This window comes from Lepidothrix coronata, unplaced genomic scaffold (genome assembly GCF_001604755.1).
Source record: "Lepidothrix coronata isolate B3197 unplaced genomic scaffold, Lepidothrix_coronata-1.0 Scaffold51, whole genome shotgun sequence".
Taxonomy (NCBI): Eukaryota; Metazoa; Chordata; class Aves; order Passeriformes; family Pipridae; genus Lepidothrix; species Lepidothrix coronata.
This window is the reverse complement of record NW_016690231.1, coordinates 2,561,119-2,580,592: the sequence shown is the minus strand read 5'-3', so window position 1 is coordinate 2,580,592 and position 19,474 is coordinate 2,561,119. Positions and strand designations below refer to the sequence as shown.

The following is a 19,474-nucleotide window of genomic DNA, read 5'->3' as shown; positions in this document are numbered from 1 at the left end:
CTATAGGTGTTGGTATTCTAAGGTGGAAAAACACCATGCAAAGATTTTTTCCTTTTTCAGTTTAATTTAAGGAAGTCTGAGCGAATACATTTACACAGTCAGTGGAAAGTATTCATACAGAGAACTTGGAGAATAAAGAGAATATAGCTGTAAGAAACACTCTGTTAAAGGAACTTAAAAACCACAACTTTATTAACTTTTGCAAGGCAAGTGGAGTGTTGCATCCTACAGGATATACCATGGTGGTTTTACTGCAAATTCGTGCAAATTTTCTATGTCTTCCTTAAATCTAGAGTCTTGTTTTAATGAATCTGATGACCGGTCTGAGGCTTTTGTTTTTAGAGCCAATCCAGTTTGCACACTAATGTGTGCAGGCAGTGGTGGTTTTATTTTGCTTGTTAAAGGGCAAGAATACTACAGCTTTTGCAGGAAGACACAGAGGATGGGTTCTGACCCATAAGTATTGCTGTGTATCTAGTGCTTAGTGATGTTCCTGTGTGAGGGGTTGTCTGTGGTGTGCCAGAGTAAGATATTGCTCCCTTTTTCTGCAACAGGAATGTCAAGTGACCAGTATTTGCCACACACTTGGCTGGTCTAGAACTGCTTGTTAGTGTGGCAGAATCCTAATCTGTTTATTAGCTGTTGTTGATCTGTAGAATCAACAAACAACTGCAGAAATATCTGTGTGTTCTGTTGCATTTTTCTTATTTTGTCACTTCTGGACTACAGCACTGTGTTAAACAGCATGGTTAGAGTGAGAACTGTGTTCAGGTTTTTTCTGTGGTTTTTCTGAACTGTTACTTTAATTGTCTTCTGATTAGGCGGGCACCATCAAAACAGCGGTTACGGGCACGAGCATCCAGACTGGTAAGGAGGCTTGATAATGGGGCACTGGAGATACTGGGACATTTGGGTTTTCGTTTTCAGAACCTCACATTTAATCCTGGCTTGCTTTCAGCTACAGTGAGTGGAAATGTCATCGTGAACACCGTTGCTGGGGTCCCTGCTGCCACCTTTCAGCCCATCAATAAACGTCTGGCTTCACCTGTTATACCTGGAACGTTGACTGTGAGTAGATCGTGTCTAGTTGTGTCCCTGGGCTGATTTTGGTTGCTTGATTTATCAGCATATCTGTTTTCTTCTTTAGCTTTCCATGTTGTCAGAAATTCTGCTTCTTGCAAATTTCAAGGGGTTCTGTATCCAACCCTTCTCCCTTAGCAAAGCATCAGAACATACTGAAAGACTTTATCAGAAAAAAATGCTTAATACCATTAAAAAAAGTTTATAGATGAGTGCTGTTAAAAGCAATGTATTATGTCATGATCATTTTCAGACTGTAACTGTTTTGTGCTTTGTTAATTATGATCTTTATTATTATTATTTTAATGGTTTAGGACTCTGGAAGATAAAGCAAAATATTGAAAGGTATTCAAATCAAATTTCTGTAATGTAGTGAAGTGTTTGGTGACCAGCCTGTTTGAAAAAGATTTACCCAGCTGCTGATCAAAGTATAAGAAGGATTTGGGCCTTTTTCGCTCTGTGTTTGTTTATAAAATTGTACAGTCTGTTTCCAGAAAGTTCCCTAGCTTTCTGTGAGGCCCTGGAGACCGTGGGCAATGCCAGGTGTGTTCCTTTGCAGACCTCGGGGGGCACTGCCACCGCCCAGGTGGTTCACACGCAGCAGAGAGCGGCGGCAGCGCCCGCCGCCTCCAGCGAGCTGGTGACCATCGCCTCCACCCAGGGCGTGCGGGCAGTGACCTCGGTGACGGCCTCCGCCGTGGTGACCACCAACCTCACGCCTGTGCAGGCCCAGACCAGGTCCTTGGTCACTCAAGTTACACCAGGTAACAGTCGTGTGTTCACGGGACGTTTTCCAAGGGTACCTAAAGGGCCCCAGAGTTTCTGTATGTTGTTAGATCACCACAGCCCCACAATATTGAAGGTCCAGAACACAAACTGGACTGTGATTTTTTTAACTTGCTTTATTGTCGGTGCTCAGATTACATTTTTCTCCGGTGTTTCTGGATGAAGTGTTACAGTAGACAGCTGCTTGGCCCCTAGGCTTTGCAATTTAGAAAGATTATTAACAATCTAGCAGTAAAATGTTAGAGTTGACTGTCTCGACTAAAAGCCATTTTGAAGAAAGGCACATGTATTTTATTATTTACTGTGCTTTCACATCATTTTTATGCTAATGTGTTGTTATTTGTAGTAAGTCCACAAAGTGTGCTGGAGCAGAAAAATATGCATTTTAACAGCTTGACTTTTCGGGTGAAATCAGTGAATTAAATGGAATGTTGAAAAGCTTTCTTCAGAGCATTTTGCTTTTTCTTTATTCACAGCTACACCAACAGTCCAGCTGTCTGGCAAAACCATCACCCCTGCTCACTTCCAGCTTCTGAGGCAGCAGCAGCAGCAGGCTGCTCAGGTGCAGGTCCCACAGATCCAGGCTCAGGCACAAGCCCAATCTCCAGCTCAAATAAAAACCGTAGGGAAATTGTCACAGGTGAGGAAATGCTTCTGAAGTAATGGGGCACATTGCTCTCATTGTTCCTGTAAGCATCATTAACAGTGTGTGTTGTATCCTGTTCTCTTGGGCTAGAGTGAAATGTATTTCTCTCTTAAAATTTCACCTACTAAAATTGCATGCAGACAGTGAGCCTGACAGCCCTTTCCACAGTACCACTAGGGCAGGATGTAAATACTGTTACTCACTAGCAAGCCATTGTGTAAAGGAGTTACTTTCTTAGCTCCTCTATCTTAACTATAGTCTGCTATAAAATGTTTCTCCTTTTAAGCTTTGGATTCCTCTGCATTTTTTTTCCTGTAATGTAAAACATTTGAAAATGATGGAAGTGTTTGATTTTTGCAGGAGCAGCTGATCAAGTTGCAGAAGCAGAAGCTGCAGCTCCCCCAGCAACAGGCAGGGCAGCAGACACAGCAAGGGGCACAGCAGCAAACAGCACAAGTGCAAGTGCAGCAGCAGCAGCAAACCCAGCAGCTCACTGCAGTGACAGCCCCTCGTCCTGGCGCGGTGCTCACGGGCACCACTGTGACCAACCTGCAGGTCGCTCGTCTGGTAAGTTGGCTTTGACTTTGCAGAAACAGCCTTAAACACCTGACTTTCTTTGCTGGTTTAAATGAGCTGGGTACTGGTCATTCACACACACAAGTGCCCTTTGCATTGCTTAGGCAGTACAAAAGAGACAGCTGTAACATAAATAGCTTTGCATTGCACTTACCCACTGATACCATCTCTGAGCTGTCTTACTGTACAGGAGCCGTGATATTTAGAAACATTTACAACTGTCACTTTGTTATGACCTGTTATATGCAGCAAATATTTTTGTGCCAGTACAATAATCTTCATTCCTTACTGCTTAGACTCGTGTTCCTGCTTCCCAGCTTCAAGCACAAGGACAGATCCAGGCCCAAACTCCACAAGCAGCCCAAGTTGCTCTGGCAAAGCCTCCGGTGGTGTCTGTTCCAGCTGCTGTTGTGTCATCAGCAGGAGTCACTACACTCCCTGTTACTGTTGCAGGCATTAGTGTTGCCATCGGGCAGCCACAGAAAGCAGCAGGTATGTGAACAGGCTTGCTGGAAAAATAAAATTTTAAATCCCACTCTTCTAAAAGTGGGATGTTTTAAGTAATGTTTTCTGTGGGACACACACTCTTTCTCAAAACTGAAGTTGTAGAGGTTGCATGCCCCTTTGTTTCAGAAAAGAGGGTTATTCTTACTCCATTTAACCTGGAGGTTGGCATGATTCTTTAGCCAGATGTGGTTGGGTTTTTTTTAAAATCTGTATATGACAGTAGATGAACAGATCGAATTTAAAAAATAAAGACATGGTGATTTTATAATTTTTTTAAAATGCAAATTGGAAATTAGAAGAATTGTATTTCATAAATCTCCTATAGTATGGACAGAATTTTTCCAGTAGGAAGATTATTGTTAGAACATGAAGTTAGCTTACTCATGCCCTTAGATAAGAAATTTTCTCCAGTGTCAAAATCCATATGTCTTATTCCCATTAAAACCAGTGGGTTATTAGTGCTCAAAGCTATGCAGATGTATAAGCCTATAAAAAGCAGAATCTCTGTTTGCAAGCTGTGATTACTGGAGCAAAGCAATACTCTTACAGTTCTAATTATTTTTGTAATTTTCAGGAGGCCAGACAGTAGTTGCACAGCCACTGCATGTCCAGCAGCTTCTAAAACTCAAGCACCATCAAGCAGCACAGCAGCAGAAAGCGATCCAGCCCCAGGTTGCACAGGGACAAGCTACTGTGCAGCAAAAGGTACAGTTGTTTGCTCTCCCATTAAGTTATGCAGTGCTTCTGTGGCTGGGAGACTTGGGTTCTGGGTGATGAGGAGACTCCCAGAGAGTGAGTCAGGATTTCTAGGGACGAATCTTCAGTATATCTGGAGAGAACGGGTTCTCACGTGCCTTGTCAGGTGCTTAATTACTTTTCAGTAAGGTTGTTGGCTGGTTTGATTTCTCATGCCCTCAAACAAAGATTAGGATTCCCTTTAGTCACTTTAAATATGACCACGTGTGGAAAATTCCCAGAGATTTTCACCGCTTACAATACAATTTGTGCAAAATATGCTTTTTCCTCAAATGTCATGTTCTCATGTGCCATGAGAATATCATGATCATGAGAAGGCCATCTCAATGTGGCTTTTTGGAAGTGCATTATTGTATGAATGCCCTGTGTAAGAGAGAACCTTTTCGGTAAATACATTAATTAGTTCTGAATACTTGTATGAATGGGTGAAAGCTTTCATCTAGTGCTCATTTTGTTATTACTAATCCTGGGAGGGTTTTTTTTTCCAATAAATAAATGTAATTAATCTTGTTAGCTACATACCTGTTCTTTTAAATCTTTTGTGGTCATTGATGCCTTTTTTTTTTTCTCTTCTGCAGATAAATGCTCAGCAGGTTACGGTCCAAACCCAACAGCAGACTTCACAACAACAAAAAGTAACTTATGCTACACAACCTGCCATTAAAACACAGTTCTTAACAACTCCAATTTCCCAAACCCAGAAACCAGGTGGAACTCAGCAAGTGCAGGCCCAGATTCAGGTACAGGTAACACAGGTTTACACCATAAACTGTACTGTGAACTGGAGAATTGTAAAGATGACAGGTGAGGTAGCATTTTAGCACCCACTCATATTAATTCTAGTCACACTTTCATTTAAATTGACTTTTTAGTAAAATTCATTGGTGCTGAATATGTGCCCTTAAAGCAGGTCAGAGGAACTGTGAGCTGTAAGTTCACCTTTCCTCTTTGAAATAAAAAAATTCAGTCACTCCTTTTTATTAAGCAAGGGATTCCTACAGTGTTTACTAAGGAAAATTCATCCAGAGTTCTTCCTGTTTCTGGCAGCCAAGCATAGGTGACAGTTCACTTATTTTCTTTTCTGCATAACCGAATCAGTCTAACCAAGGAGAAAAAGAAGGGGGCTAGAAATTGGAAGCCTTGCTCTTTCAAAAGTATATCCCAGATAGTGTAACCCATTAGAACTCATGTGCTTCCTTCAATTTTATAGATAGGAGAAAATGAGTATGTTGTAGTTAAAATAGAAAATATGGCTTCTCCTCTTCCTCCCCTAGTCAAGTTCTTCAATTCAGTGATCTCAAATGTTTTACAGACATTCAATCTCACTCTAAATGCCAAGCTACAACTTATCATGAACAGGACTTTGGAAGGGTTTTCACTTGGTAGCAGTTTTGCCAGTTTTGTTCTTTTAATAGTTTTTTATTTTGACCCAGTCTTTCTTTATTTCATGTCACTACAGGTTGCAAAACTCCCACAAGTGGTCCAGCAACAGGCTACTGTTGCCAACATTCAGCAGATGGTTTCAGTTTCCCAACAGGTGGGTTTTGCACTTGTCAAACATAGCACTAGAAAGGTGATCCTACTGAAAGCTCATTTATTTGGAATGTTTGTGTTTTTCACCTTATGTGTGGCATAGGCAGTATTTTCAAAGCATACAGCAAGTGCCATTCTATAAAAATGAGTCTTCAGTACTGCGTCAGCTGCCATGTATTCTCTAGTCTCAAACTTTGGTAGGTGGTGCAATGTTTGTTCATCACTTATTCGTAGATAAGACAAAAAACAGATTTTACAAAATGTTTTTTAGAGTTTGAAAACATTTTTAAAAATTGCTTTCTGCTGGTGTATAGTCAAAATAGCAAATAACTGAACTAATGAGCACCATCTGAGCCTTTTCTACAAAAATTAGGACAAATTGAAGGTTACAAGTTGTTTTGTTCCAGTTCACAAAGCTGTGCCAAGTGCTTTGTAAAAGTCAGAACAGTGTGGTAACTGTTCCAAATGTGGTCTGGTAACAGACTGGACTAGGGCAAGAGAAGGTCAGATGGTTTGGTTTCCCCTCCCCTAATTACCAGGCAGTTTAATTAACACTGTTCAGAACAATGTCATCCAGATCGTTGGCAACAGGCAGTTGATTGACAGGAATGATTTAACTTTGGATGGTGGATGAAGTTACTGTCTTCAGTGCACAAAACTCTGAGCCAGTCGGCTCTTAATCTCTCACAGTTCATTTTGCAGTGTTTTAGTGCAGAATAAAATCTGTGACTGTTTATCTTAAAATGATGATAAAGTGGTATAAGCTGACTAATAATCACCTCAGATGTGAATGCTTCAAGGGCAAGGGAGACAGCAGGGCATAGAAACCTCGTCAGTCAACACAAGTTGAGTTGTCCTTTGTAGTCAGTAAGAGCTCCTAGATCATTTTCAAAAGTCATCAATGTTGGCATAACTCTGGGACTGTGGGAGTCCGTGGTAAAAAGACAAATAGTTTCCCTCCCACACACACCGGTGACATCAGTGGCAGTAGGATTAGGCCATGATAAGTACTTTTAAAACTGTGGTCTTGATGTGTATGTGGCATTCTTTTTACCTGCATTTTTAGTGCTTCCCACTGGATTCCTTTTGGATCAGTCAAGAGGTAATTTTTCTCCTGGAGAAGCCCTTGTAGCTTTGTTATGCTTCTGCATCTGACAAAGGCAGCTGAAGCTGCTCAGTTTTCATTACCTTGTCCTCTGAACAAGGAGATGTTGATTTTTTTTTTTTTCTCTCTTGCTCTGGATAGAGTTACAAAAATTAGATTTCTGGATGGAGTTCACACTGTTCTACCCTAAATTGGGAATAGAGACTGGCAGCTGTAGTCTGAAAGGGTAGTGGCTGGGACTGGTGGGAAGCCTCAGTGGCTTTATTTATTGTCACAATATGGGTGCAGAGTCAGCATTTTAACCTCTTTGGTCCTCTGTCTGTCCCTCTGATTGTTTCCCTGTTCCTTCACTTCCATTTCTGCAGTACAGAAATTTTCCTGTATATTCAGTAGGGTTTCTGTACCTTCCATCTGTCTTCTGAATGTATCTGAGGGCTTGTCATTGGATTTGCACTGCAGAGGTCTGAGTTACAGGCATGTTGGCTTAGTTCTGATTTATAAAGCTCTAGAAAATGTGACAGAATGGTGTTTCTCAGTGATCCCACAGAGCCTATGTTCCCAGAGTCCCTCCCAGCCTTCCTGCTTTGTTTAAGATGTTTGTCAGTTAAGAGAGAAAATACCTAAATGAGTAGGATTCCCTCTGTAGAGCAGACATGTAATGAATGCTCAGTTTAATGCCAAACTATTCTTTTGTAATTACCGTGTCATCCTGATGTCCAGGTACAGGCTCAGCCCCAAACTGTGACACTTTCTCAGACGACAGCAGGTCAACAGCAGGTTCAGGTGATCCCTGCAACAACTGCTACTGCTCAGGTCGTCCAGCAGAAACTGATCCAGCAGCAAGTGGTGACAACAGCATCTCCCCAGGTTCAGGCTCCAGGTGTACAGAACCCAGCCCAGACACCAGCAACACCTGAGGCCCAGAACCAGCAGGCGAAAGTACAGATGAGGACGCCGACTGTCAGATTAAAGGCACCTACTAAACCAAGTTGAAATAATGCAATAACAGGGAAAACAGCATTTCTCGTTTGCTGAAACAAGTGAGAAGCTACTCCAAACATCCAAATGAAGACAAACCGCCTTTATTTTTATTCTTTTTTTGTAGCAGAAGGTTTCTTGCTGGTGAACATTTAAACATGGAAACTCATATAACTTCAGTGTATTAGCAGCTGTTTAGCACTCAGAGATGTCACTCTGTACAAGATGCGTTCTGCCTGTGTTCTCTGTGCTCATTCAAACCAGACAAAGCAAACATTACTTAGGTCTAAATTCTGCCCGGCTTCTCCAAAGTGAAATGGTGATATGCCATAAATGTCAGTAAAATCCATCTGTGTTAACTTACCACACCTGCCCATGGGAATATGCAGCTCTTTGCTGTAGTTCAGTGTGTGCTCAGTATCCACAGTGAAGCCACACAAAGAACCAAGTGTGGCTGACACAGCACAGTATTTTCCATCAGTACAAAAGCTGCGTGGTATTCCAGAGGTAAATTCCTCTGAAAGACCTAACACAGATTTGAAGTGCTCCCTGCAAAGTTTAGCCAGTAAATGTGAAAACCTGTAAGTACATGTAATTAAAAAGGAAAAAAAAAAGTTTCATTCTCCATTTTTGTAAGTCTTTTAAAATGTTTGTTAGTAGTTTTGTGTACAGTTTATTGAATCACCCAACCTGTGTGCTCACTCTCATATTTCACTTTAAGATAATGGATATTTTAGGCATGAATTGAGTAAATACTGTGTTGATAGTAGTTGTGTATTGAAGTGTAGCCCATTCCTTTTTTTTTTTTTTTGTAAAAGAATTGTTCAGTGGCTACAGCTAAACAGATGTTCTGTAGCTGTTTCTCATGGGACTTCTGTCATGGAAAATCTCCACCTGATAAAATTTAATCTCTCAGCTTCATTCTGCTCTTGCAACATGTTTAAATGTTCAGTACTTTTTACTCGGCTTTCAGCTCGGGGGGTGGGGGGCTGGGGGAAGGGAGAATAGTGAAATTAAATCTAAGACTTAATTCTTCAACTGTGTAAAGAGTAAGATCTAACTTTTGTACTATTCTTTTACTAAAGCTAACGATGAATGTAACTTCAGGTGGGTATTTTGGATGTGAACAGAGCGTGGCCTCTTCCTCCAAATCAGTTTGCCTTATTGTTACGGTGAAAAAAAGAAGCAAAAAGCTGCATAGAACTGTGGGGGGTTTCTTTACTTTTCTTGCTTACAATGAAAAACACTTTGCAAACAGCACTGAGTGAGGAATCAAAAAGCTCTTGGTGGCTTGAAGGGATTTACTTTACTTTGGCAAGAAAACTGCGCAATGTGTAAAATCCAGACAAAATTACAACATTCCTTTTCTGAGATGATTTTAAAATTATTTTTTCCATTCTGTGATCTTTTTACTCTTTTAGGAGGGCAGTCTGTTTTTAAGGGCAAGAAAAGCATATCTTTTGTTTTTACCTCTGTATGTCCACACGTGTTGTTACCTGGCAATCCACGTGGCTTAAACAGGAAAGAATACCCACCAGCTCCTCTGCGTTAGGATAGGCACAGCCCATTCTGTTCACATCGCGAATGTAAACATTGGCTCAGGCAGCGTTCCTGATTTTTTTTCTTTTTATTTTATACCTCTTTTGTCCTGCATCTTTTTTTTTTTTTTTCTTGGACCCTCAGGTCTGCAAATACAAGGGCATTTGGGATTTTTTAAAGCTGTTTTTGCATGCAGTAGTATTCTCCTGACCCTGCCGAACCACCGGTGCCGTTACCTGAACTCCATGGCGAGCCACAGAGCTGGGTTTGCTGGCAGTGGAGTAGTTTAAAATGCAAAGCAGTTGCAGTGGTAATGGATAGTGACACTGTGTACAGTATAGCCTTGCTCATCCAAAACTATTGCTTAGTTAGCCCCAGTTTTACTTTTAAGTGTTTAGCTTTTATTATGTGCATGAACGTCGTGGGGGGGGGGACAGTTCCAGCTGTTGGGTGCATCGTTGTGCTGGTCCGATTTTGTGTCTAATGAAGCGATCGTTTCTTGTTTAGGTCAGTCGATGAAGATAAAAGTCACCTTTTTTTGTTCCCTTTTTTTTTTTTCTTTCAATTTTACTTTTTCCTTTTCGATGTGTCTTTCTCCCGGGAGAGCGTGTTAGGAAAGTCAACCTGTACATAAAGTGATGAGCATTTGTACTCGACCCAGTAGGATGATAAGGAATAGTGCTGTATCCTACCTGAAGGTGTAATAAAATGTACATTTTTATACCGCAGCCTCGCCCTGCCCTTCTGTACCGGGGAGGGGAGGGGGGCTCGGGGTGTTTCCCCTCACAGAGGGGCCCGTGGGCGGGAGGACGGGCCGGCCCCGGCCCCGCCTGCGGGCGGAGCGGCCGCGGCTCCTCCTCCTCCTCCCGGCCCGGCACCCTCAGCATGGCGAGGGCCGCCGCGCTCGCCGCCAGCCTGGAGGCCGTGCTGGGCAGCCGCTCCAACGCCAACCGCGTCTTCGAGATCCTGGAGCCGCTGGCGGTGCGGGACGGGACGGGAAGGGAAGGGAGCGGGGGGGAGCGGGGCTGTGAGGGGAGCGCGGCCGCGGCTCAGACACGCTGTTCTTCCCCAGGCCCAGGAGGAGGAGGAGGACATCGTGAGCGCCGGCAGGACCTGCAGCCGGCTGTTCGGGGCGCTGCTGGAGCGCCGGGAGCTGTTCGTGGGGCCGCTGCCCGCCCAGGACGCCGCTCTGGCCGGTGAGCCCGGGCGGGCACTGCCCAGGGGGTGGTCCCGGGGCAGGCGGGCCCTGCCCGAGCCTCAGGCGTGTCTGTGTCCCACCCGCAGATCGGTACAGCGCCGAGGACAAGTACAAGATATGGATGAGGCACCGCTACCAGGACTGCGTGGGCTGCCTGGGCGAGCTGATGGGGCACGACGCCTTCCAGGTCAAGGTGGGTCCTGAGCCCGCTGCTGACACGGGGGAGTCCCTGGCGATTATCGCCCGATATTTCGGTGTGGGAGGGCAGACAGGGCTGTAGGACATCACCTGTGTTCCAGCTCACCTCTGCTCACCTGCGGGCACGCAGCTTTCTCGGGGAAAAACATGCTAGTTCATTCTTTTTCCTTTTGAAGTTGCCTCCTTTGGGTCCTTACTGAAGTGGGGGTTTTGTGTGTTGTTTTTTTAAAAGGAATTGTCACTCTGCACGCTCATGAAGTTTGTTGAGTTAGAGGCACAGTATCCATTGATCAAAATAGAGTGGAAGGGGACTTTGACTTTTCCTTTTGACCTCCTTAAGGTAAGCTGCAGAGCTGAAAAGTTCCTCCTGTCAGTGACCTGATGGCTTCATGTGCCACCTCAGCTCTCTCTCTGCTCCAGTGCTGCAAGAGACTGACATGGTGCTTTCCTTTACAAACCCTTTGTTAGGTGGTTGTTGATGGTTTGCTTCCTGTAAATGAGAATGCTTCACTCCTGATCTCTCGCTTTCAAGAGTACATGGACTACGATGACGTTCGGTACTTCGTCATGAAGGCAGTCACTGCCAACATTGGACAAGTCATGCAAAAGACAAAAGAGGTAACAAATTGTTACTGGAGAGGTGGCTCTGGATTGTATATTTTTTACCTGAAACGGGAAGACACTAGTGGTTGATATGTTTATATGTTTGCTTTTTTTCTCAGAGGCCGCTGCCCTTCTACCAACAGAACGTGTTTTCCCTCATTTCGCCCATTAACATGCCAAACAAAGAATCTGACATGGTCAAGTTTATGGTGAAGCAAGGTTAGTAAGCTCAACACGATGAACTGTGGGTGAAAAGGAAAATCACATTTAAGTTTTTCGTTGTGTAAAGTTTGTTAATGAAGAATGTCTGGTTCTGTGATCACCATGATTCTGAACTGTGTCAAAAATCCACATTCCTCAGTCTACAGAGGGGTCTGTCATGGCCTTGTATCAAGACAGGGACATAAGCCCAAATTTTTAGGTTATCAAAGGGCTAAGGAAAAAAGGCAGATCTTAATTTTTTGAACATCCATTTCAAATTCAACATCTGTCTTCTCTGTCTCCTTAGAAAATCGTGAGGAATTGAAAATGTCGAAGCTGCAGGTAACTAACTGTTCATTTGGTGCTTTAGATTGAAATTGTATCTATTTAAAATAGAACTTTATCTACACCAGCATGTTTTACTCATTTTTTGCAATTCTCTTTTAAGGCACACAGGCAGGTGTTTCAGAAAATGTGGCTCGCTTTTTTGAAGCACAAGGTGAGTGTTACTTCTGCCACTGATCTGTATCACTCTTTAATTAAAGGATTGCTGATCCTTAGCAATTGTGGCCATCCTTGCATGGAGCTCCTGATAGGACCACAGTGTGCTTTCAGTGTCAGATGGGAGCAGCCCAGTGACCATTTCTGTTGGATCGTTCTGCCAAGAAACCTGATCTCATATATGGTTCATTTCTTCTCTTTACTCCCAGCCTTTATTCCCCACCTTAAACTTGTCTGCTTATAAGGGTGATCTGCAGTGTAACAGCTTCTCTGCACTAGCTGAAGCTTCCACATCCTTTTTCGTGGTGACTTTCCCTTCTGAGCTGTGATGACACTGTTACTTGTGAGCACTTGCCTCTTTGAATGCACTTGGTTGTCAGGTGTCACTTGTAAACTCCTATTTGGGAACTGCTGCTGGAAGCAGTTCTGTGTTGTCCAGGCACATTCCCTTTTGCTTGTGCGTTGCTTTCTTGAGCCACAGGTCGCTGTTACTCTCAGTTCTCCCTGCAGTGATTGTTTCACTGTGTTGTTTCACCCTTCACAGCTGCCCACTGGCCTTTACAAGAAGGTTCTTGTCATTCTGCACGACTCTGTCCTGCCTTACATGAACGAACCCACTCTCATGATGGACTTCCTTACAGTGGCCTATGGCATAGGTGAGTGAGAACAGGCTTTTATCCTTTGTCATACATACTTGCAGCAGGGGACATGCAGATTTGGAAGCTCTGCTGGATGCAGCACCACGACCTAGAGGATGGAACAGATGTGCTTTTGGCTGGGATGTAGCAAAGGAATTAGGGTGAACTCCATTGTCCCTGAAAGTGAGATGATTTTACCTGTGTTTGTCAGTGTTGTTGCCCCTGGTGCATAAATAAAATTTTATTTAAGACTTTGGGAATAGTAGAATACTGAATTGATTTATTTTAAATATAGAGTTCAGCCAGCACTGCTGATACCTGGGCTGCATCCAGACAAAAGATGCACAGGTTCCTATAGAAATGTCCTTTCTGAGGAGACCTCTACCTCTCCAGTGTGGCTTTGTTTGGGATTTAGAGGAGCACATTTTTGCGTCTCAGTCATTCAGAGATTTTTCTCCTAAACTACAGCTTAATCTTTGTAAGAAACTTGGGAGCCTCTGGAAGGTTGTAGATGAAATTGTTTCACCTTTCAGCCATCACGCTGGCTCTAATTTCAGGTACTCAGCTTTGTGTTCCTTCTGGGAAGGTTTTATTATACAAACGATTGGAAGCTGATTTTTTTCTAATTGTTTTTATTGTGTTGATTCCTGCCTGCTTCCTTACAGGTGGAGCAATCAGTCTTCTAGCCCTAAATGGATTGTTTATTCTGATTCATCAGCATAATTTGTAAGTAAAAAGAGCATACTGTTTAAAGGAACATGGGGGTTTGCACTTATATCTTTATGTAAGAGGAACTGAAATGGATTCGCCACACCTTCAGGCTTAGAAATTCCCCAGTGAGAAAGCCAAACTCTGCCCAAGAGGCTCAGCTGTTTGGATGCTGAGCTCTTTTGATAGTCTTGACTCCTTTTACAACTGAACCTAAATATCCTCTTCTGCAGACTGTGGTTGCTCAGCACTGTAAAATCAATTTCCATTGATTTGATTACTTAGTGAAGCTGTATCTTTGGTGTCCCTTTCACTGCATGCTGTACCATTTGCAGTCAGTGGACATGGCTTCACAGCCCAAAAATGGCTGGGCACTGCAAGAGCCATAAATTCACCTTACAGCTTGTTTTCAGGGGACTGTAGAGAGAAGCTTAAGAGAGCTGAACAGAGCACAGCAGTGATCTGGAGTGGTCTTTCATTAATGAAAGCACAGAAACCTTTAAACATGGTGCAGTCCCCCTGTGCACCACTAATGGATGTTGTATTTGCCTGTTTTTTAACAGGGAGTATCCTGACTTTTACAAAAAGCTGTACAGTCTGTTAGACCCTTCCATATATCACGTGAAGTACCGAGCTCGCTTCTTCCACCTGACTGATCTGTTTTTGTCTTCATCGTAAGTAACATCTTCATTATGTTTGCTCACATATTTTCCTCCTGCTTTTCTGTTGCCCCAAGTCTGTTTTTGAGCAGTCCCCCACATGTCTGGATATAATGTATTCAATGTGCCTACTGGATCAGGTTCATTTTTACCAAGAAAACTGAATCCAAGAGTGTTATTGTAGCACTGTGTAATTTTTCATGTGCTATTTCTGAAGATTTGCCATGCAGCCATACAGTTTCAGAAAGGAAAAATTGCAGTTAGTTACCAGAGTTTGAGCTACAAGTGCTTATGGATTTATTTTGGTCTGTGTTCCACTTTGGCTGAAAATGATGAATTCTCTGTCTTGTCTTTGCAAATATGGAAAAGTAAAATTTGCAGGCTTTTTATAGATTATAAAGCTGTTCATAAATTGATGGCCTTTTGCAGACACAGAACATTGAGATGTAAAGTGTTTGACAGTCTGTCTTGATGCTGTCAGTGCATTGTACACAGGGAAGAAACTAGATAAGCAGCTGGCCATATAGTTGCCATCATCTGTTATAAAACAAACCAAGAGTAACACTTTACAGTTCAGCACTAGGCACTTAGTATCCAACCCCTTGTATTCATGGTGTGCTTTGGAGAGACTGAAAAGACCTGTGGGGTGGCTTTGCTTGTGTAGTGAGCCATTGAGCTGAAGGCTGAGTGGCTGAAAATTGTCATCTTTCATCCCAGTTCTTCTGACCTGAAGAAGGCGCCTAGATGAGCTGATTGCTGTTAGAGATTTGCATTTTTACCATTAAAAAAAAAAAAAAGAATTATCCTGCACATTTACATTACAGCAGCTTTATGTTCCCATTAGCAGCTGCAGTGCTTGCTGTAGTCCTGGAAATATTACATAAATTTAACACTGTGGTCTTTGCATTAATTAAATCAGCAAAATGACATTAGAAGAATATAATTGAGGTTGCCTGGCCAAGCACTCAGAAGTTTATAAAAGGACTGAATAAAGTTTGCCATGTGAAGGGTTGTGTACAGGAGCTGTGCTTGGCCAGTGCCTGGAGTGGTGCCGTGGTTCTGGACAGAGTCTCAGAGTGATTTGAGGTTATTCATGCACTGAGTGTAAATGCCCCCAGATCTGTTCCAGAGAGCGCACAAGACCCTGTATTGCCGCTTGAAACCAGGATTGTTACAACTTCTCTTTACTCCATAGCCCAAAAAATCCAAAGAGCCCCACTGATCTTTACCCTGCCATGCTGTTTTGAGGGGGGTGAAGCTGCTGTTTCCCTTACCAGGACTTTACCAAGCTGCTCCCCTCTGCCTGCTCTCCCACAGTCACTTGCCAGCGTACCTGGTGGCAGCGTTCATAAAGCGGCTCTCCCGGCTGGCCCTCACGGCTCCTCCCGAGTCCCTCCTCATGATCATTCCCTTCATCTGCAACCTCTTCCGGAGACACCCCGCCTGCAGAGTGCTGGTGCACAGACCTGGTGGGCCAGCAGGTAAGAGGGGAGTGTTGTGTCATGCCTTTAGACAACATAAAGAGCAGGATTCCTGTAGAGGGAGATTCCAGTTTGGAGGTTTGGAAGGATCCCTCTATCCCTTGAGTTTGTGGAAAGTCAGCAGGCTGCTGCTGTGATTTCAGGACTATTACAAATGCCTCCCATGCTCTCTAAAAGTAACATGGTTCTGTAGTGCTGCCGGGGGTGACTCAGGTCATGTTGGAATGTGCCAGCTTGTTCCTGAACGATAAATGTCTTGGGAAAGAGCAATCCTGACTGCAGCACTGCTCTGGGCCTCTTGTGTTCCCTTTGGGTTTGCACACATCACACAGGATATATTAGCTCTATATCTCCTGTTTTCTTAGATATGTCAGAAGATCCATATATTATGGAGGAGGAGGAGCCATCTGAAAGCAGAGCTTTGGAGAGCTCCCTCTGGGAGATTCAGGTATGTCATCTAAAAATGAACATCTGCATCTGGTATGGGTCTCTTCTACCCTTGCTGCTTCCTTGACACACGTTGGCAGTGGGCAGCTCCACTCAAAAGAACGTACTGACATGTGTCCTGCAAATGAGTCGAGTTCCTGACTAATCTTTTGGTCTGCATCGTTTTCTGTCCTAGAAAATGATTCCATACACTGGAGAAGTTGTACATGCTATTTAGTAGGTGGCTTGTGAGCACACGTCTGACCATGCAGCTGAAAAGTGGGCAGCTAACAGCTCAAACAGTCTAAATAGCTGCAAATGTACCAGGCTTTTCATTTGCTTTGGAGGGGAGAGAGGAACTTGCTGAGCACTGATGGGAGTTAATTGGCTGCAACCAGGTTATTCTGTAGAACTGGATAAGGGTTTTGTGCAGGGGGCTTAGGCAGCAGCAGGAATGATGTGCAGGAGCAGGAATCCCAGAGAGCCGGAGCTCAGTTGTGGCACAAGAGCCGTGTGAGGTGGCAGAACTGGGTTATGCATTGGAAGCGTGGCCTGTGAATGAATTTGTCTTGAGCTGGGTGTGAACCAGGTGAGAGGGACCTTCGACATGTTTGAAAGATGCCTGAAATCAGGATTTCTTGAAGCTCTGTAGTAGCACAGTACAGTGAACTTGCCTCTGCCACAGTTTGATGTTCACTAAGCTCTGACCAGCAAAGGGCCAGACACCTGTGTGGGACTCCAGATGGATGTGTGTTACCCTGTACTTAATAGACCATCTCCTATTTGTCCTGCTTTTTCAGTCTCTCCAGAACCATTATCACCCAGATGTGGCCAAAGCAGCTGCTGTCCTGAATCAGTCACTGTCTGAGATGGAGGATGACATATCAGGGCTCCTGGAGCTCTCAGGTTATGAGGTAATGTTGCTGTGCCTCTGGGAATGACTGGAACCAGGTGGAAGGAGATTCTGGATACAGTAGCCATGTCCTGTTCATCTGCCTTGCTGCTGGGAGGGAGCTAAACTGACTTTTGGTTACCCAGAACCAGGGAAAACCAGGAAAATGTGTGCTAAATAACAGCATGAGCAGCAGTGGTGACAGGGCTGGCTTTTTTAAAAAGCCCTATTCGCTGGATCTTTTAAGAGGTGAGAGTGAACAGTGGTATCAGGGTGAAGAGCTTATACTGAGTTTTGACAACATTTTCTATTTTTTATTTTGTAGCTTTTTGATAAAGAAGTAAAGAAAAAGGCTGCCGATGTGCCCCTGGAGTTTGAGCAAGTACGAGGTTTGTTTGGGAAGAAAAATGATATTTTTGCAGAGCACTTCAGTTTAGATTGATGCCATCTCTTACAAACACACCCGTGCAACTCCCTGATCTTAGGGACACTCAGAGCTCCCGTGTGCTCTGCAATCCTTCCCTGTGATGGAGCTGGACTGCTTGGCAGAGGTGCAGCCTTCCTCGGTGACCTTTGCCACTATCCCTGGATGGACTTCCCTGCGTTTCTCACGCTTGCAAACTGCTGCCACCTGGTATTTGGGAGGGATTTTTCCTGGGAGCAAGCTTTTCTGGACTGGTTCATGGCTGGGGTTCCAGCCCTTCCCCCAGAGCTGCTGGTGCTGGCTGTGACCGGTGCCTGCATGGACAGACGTCTCACTGCTGTTCCGTGGCACTGAGAGGAACTGCAGTCTCTGACTACTCTTATTTTTCAGATGTGTTGCTTTTATACTAGAGCTGACAACCTGTTTGTAGCAAGTGACTTCAGCACATAGCTGTAAGCACCTGATGATATTCTGATTATATTTTTATATGCATTTTTAAGCTCAAGTCTTCAGAGGGGTGTTTAGCTTCCTTGCACTTGTCTTACTACTCCCACGTTCGAGGCACTGAAAGCTCTGCTTTGTCAAACAACTCAGATGATGCTCAGTAATTCCGTCTGTGGAGTGGTGCTGGTGTTCCTGCATGTTCATCCATCTCATGCTCTAAGGTTGATTAATTCCAAATGCTCATGAGCTTTGGAAATGAGCATAATCCTGGTGGCTGCTGTAGCCAGGGAGGCCAGCTGATGTGCAGTGGGAGGCTAATCCTTGAGTTTTGCTTCAGAATGATAAGCAGCTTGGTGTGGTTTTGCTTGCAGCCTGCATGTGTTGTAGGAGCTCTGGCCAGTGTGTATCCAGTTTTAACTAGTCCACTGACACTGGGTACTTTTGTTAATTTGGATTTTTCATATACTTCCAGATTTCACGCAGAAATTCCATCTGATAGGGTTTCTCCCCCCCCCCAAGGTTTTAAGTTTGAGCTAAACTCCTTATTAACAAAGTCAGGAATTTTTTTTAAACTCATTTTCAGCAATTTCATTTTACGTCTTTAAATTTAAACTTTGCTTGTATAACTTGAAATCATATTTTGTGGAGGAGTCAAGAAAGTGGAGGCCAAGAAATCCAATTTCTGGCAGAGAACTCTGTTTAAGTCAAGGAAAACTGCAGCTGTCTTGGAGACACTGAAGTGTCACATTTTCTTCATCCAGTTTTCCTCATGCTTTCCAAACAGTGGAATGTGTCCTTAGACTGTAGAGCTCTACCTCTTTTTTTTTTTTTTTTCTTTCTGGTGCTTTTGAATTCAGGTGGGGTGTTTTTGAGGATTGAAATTTTTTCTCTTTTTTTTTTAGAAGTCCCACTCTTTGTTCTCTGGTGAAAAGGCAACCCTGCCTCCTCCCTGGCCAGCCTGCTTTTCTTTTTACTTTGACTTTTGGGATCTGAGGTAGGAAGGCAGAATGATTGAGATGTAGCTTTCAACTTGAGAGACCTCAGTTCAGGTTCAGCCAAGCCTTGTATTTCAGCTCTAAGATGTATCTCCCTCTGTCAGGGTGTGTTGTATGTATGGGTTTGGTAAACATTTTGAAGGGCTCTGCTATAGGTATGAGGACCACATGGCTTGCTTTGAAAGAAGTATGTCAGTGTATCATCTTTCAGATGAAATAAATGAATGTATTTAAATGAATGAATACCTTTCTCTGCATATTTTGATTCTACTCAGGTTAGCCCAGGTATATCTGTCTGTAGTTACTGGTGGGCTGTATCATTCATATCTGTCATAATACACTCAGGAGTGTTGGGGTTTGAATGCACAAATATTACACCATTTGGGCATGGGGCAAGTCTGGGGTCTCGTGGTGCTGAAAATGAGGGAGTTTGGTTGGGTTCTTAAATCTGGACAGAGGGTAAGCAGAGTCTGTCAGCAAGGCATCCAGAGGGCTGAGTGAGCTGGGGGCCTGCCTGTCATCCTGGGGTCTCCTGGCACCAAACAGGGATACCCTACATGTGGGGCAGATTGAGTTGGTTGGGAGTACAGGAAAGCAGCA

General features: G+C 43.7%; 2 protein-coding genes across 15 annotated transcripts in view; both read left to right on the top strand.

Moving 5' to 3' along the window:
- Positions 1–10,234, top strand: part of EP400 (E1A binding protein p400) — a 48,303-nt gene extending 38,069 nt beyond the window's left edge. For 6 of the 14 annotated variants that reach the window (XM_017815399.1, XM_017815397.1, XM_017815401.1 and 3 more), the window contains 10 exons: positions 822–867; positions 959–1,068; positions 1,640–1,844; positions 2,343–2,506; positions 2,873–3,079; positions 3,406–3,580; positions 4,170–4,300; positions 4,930–5,091; positions 5,811–5,888; positions 7,710–10,234. In XM_017815399.1, coding sequence (XP_017670888.1) covers positions 822–867; positions 959–1,068; positions 1,640–1,844; positions 2,343–2,506; positions 2,873–3,079; positions 3,406–3,580; positions 4,170–4,300; positions 4,930–5,091; positions 5,811–5,888; positions 7,710–7,982 — 1,551 coding nt within the window. In that variant the 3' untranslated portion in view covers positions 7,983–10,234. Of the gene's footprint in view, positions 1–821; positions 868–958; positions 1,069–1,639; positions 1,845–2,342; positions 2,507–2,872; positions 3,080–3,384; positions 3,581–4,169; positions 4,301–4,929; positions 5,098–5,810; positions 5,889–7,709 lie in introns of all 14 variants that reach the window. The other 8 variants (XM_017815391.1, XM_017815392.1, XM_017815396.1 and 5 more) reach the window with 3 other exon arrangements.
- Positions 10,235–10,391: 157 nt separating this feature from the next.
- Positions 10,392–19,114, top strand: NOC4L (nucleolar complex associated 4 homolog). The gene is made up of 15 exons (XM_017815621.1): positions 10,392–10,487; positions 10,579–10,702; positions 10,791–10,897; positions 11,135–11,242; positions 11,371–11,520; positions 11,625–11,724; positions 12,014–12,048; positions 12,155–12,205; positions 12,752–12,863; positions 13,511–13,571; positions 14,117–14,227; positions 15,530–15,693; positions 16,059–16,141; positions 16,920–17,033; positions 17,337–19,114. The coding sequence occupies exons 1-15, from the start codon at positions 10,392–10,394 to the stop codon at positions 17,451–17,453; spliced, it is 1,533 nt and encodes a 510-aa protein (XP_017671110.1). The 3' UTR covers positions 17,454–19,114.
- Positions 19,115–19,474: the final 360 nt, after the last annotated feature.

Coding starts and splice junctions, on each gene's coding strand:
- NOC4L (XM_017815621.1), top strand. CDS start 10,392: ATGGCGAGGGCCGCCGCGCTCGCCGCCAGCCTGGAGGCCGTGCTGGGC. Junction 11,243..11,370: donor TTCCTTTTGACCTCCTTAAG/GTAAGCTGCAGA, acceptor ACCCTTTGTTAG/GTGGTTGTTGATGGTTTGCT. Junction 12,864..13,510: donor TACAGTGGCCTATGGCATAG/GTGAGTGAGAAC, acceptor GCTTCCTTACAG/GTGGAGCAATCAGTCTTCTA.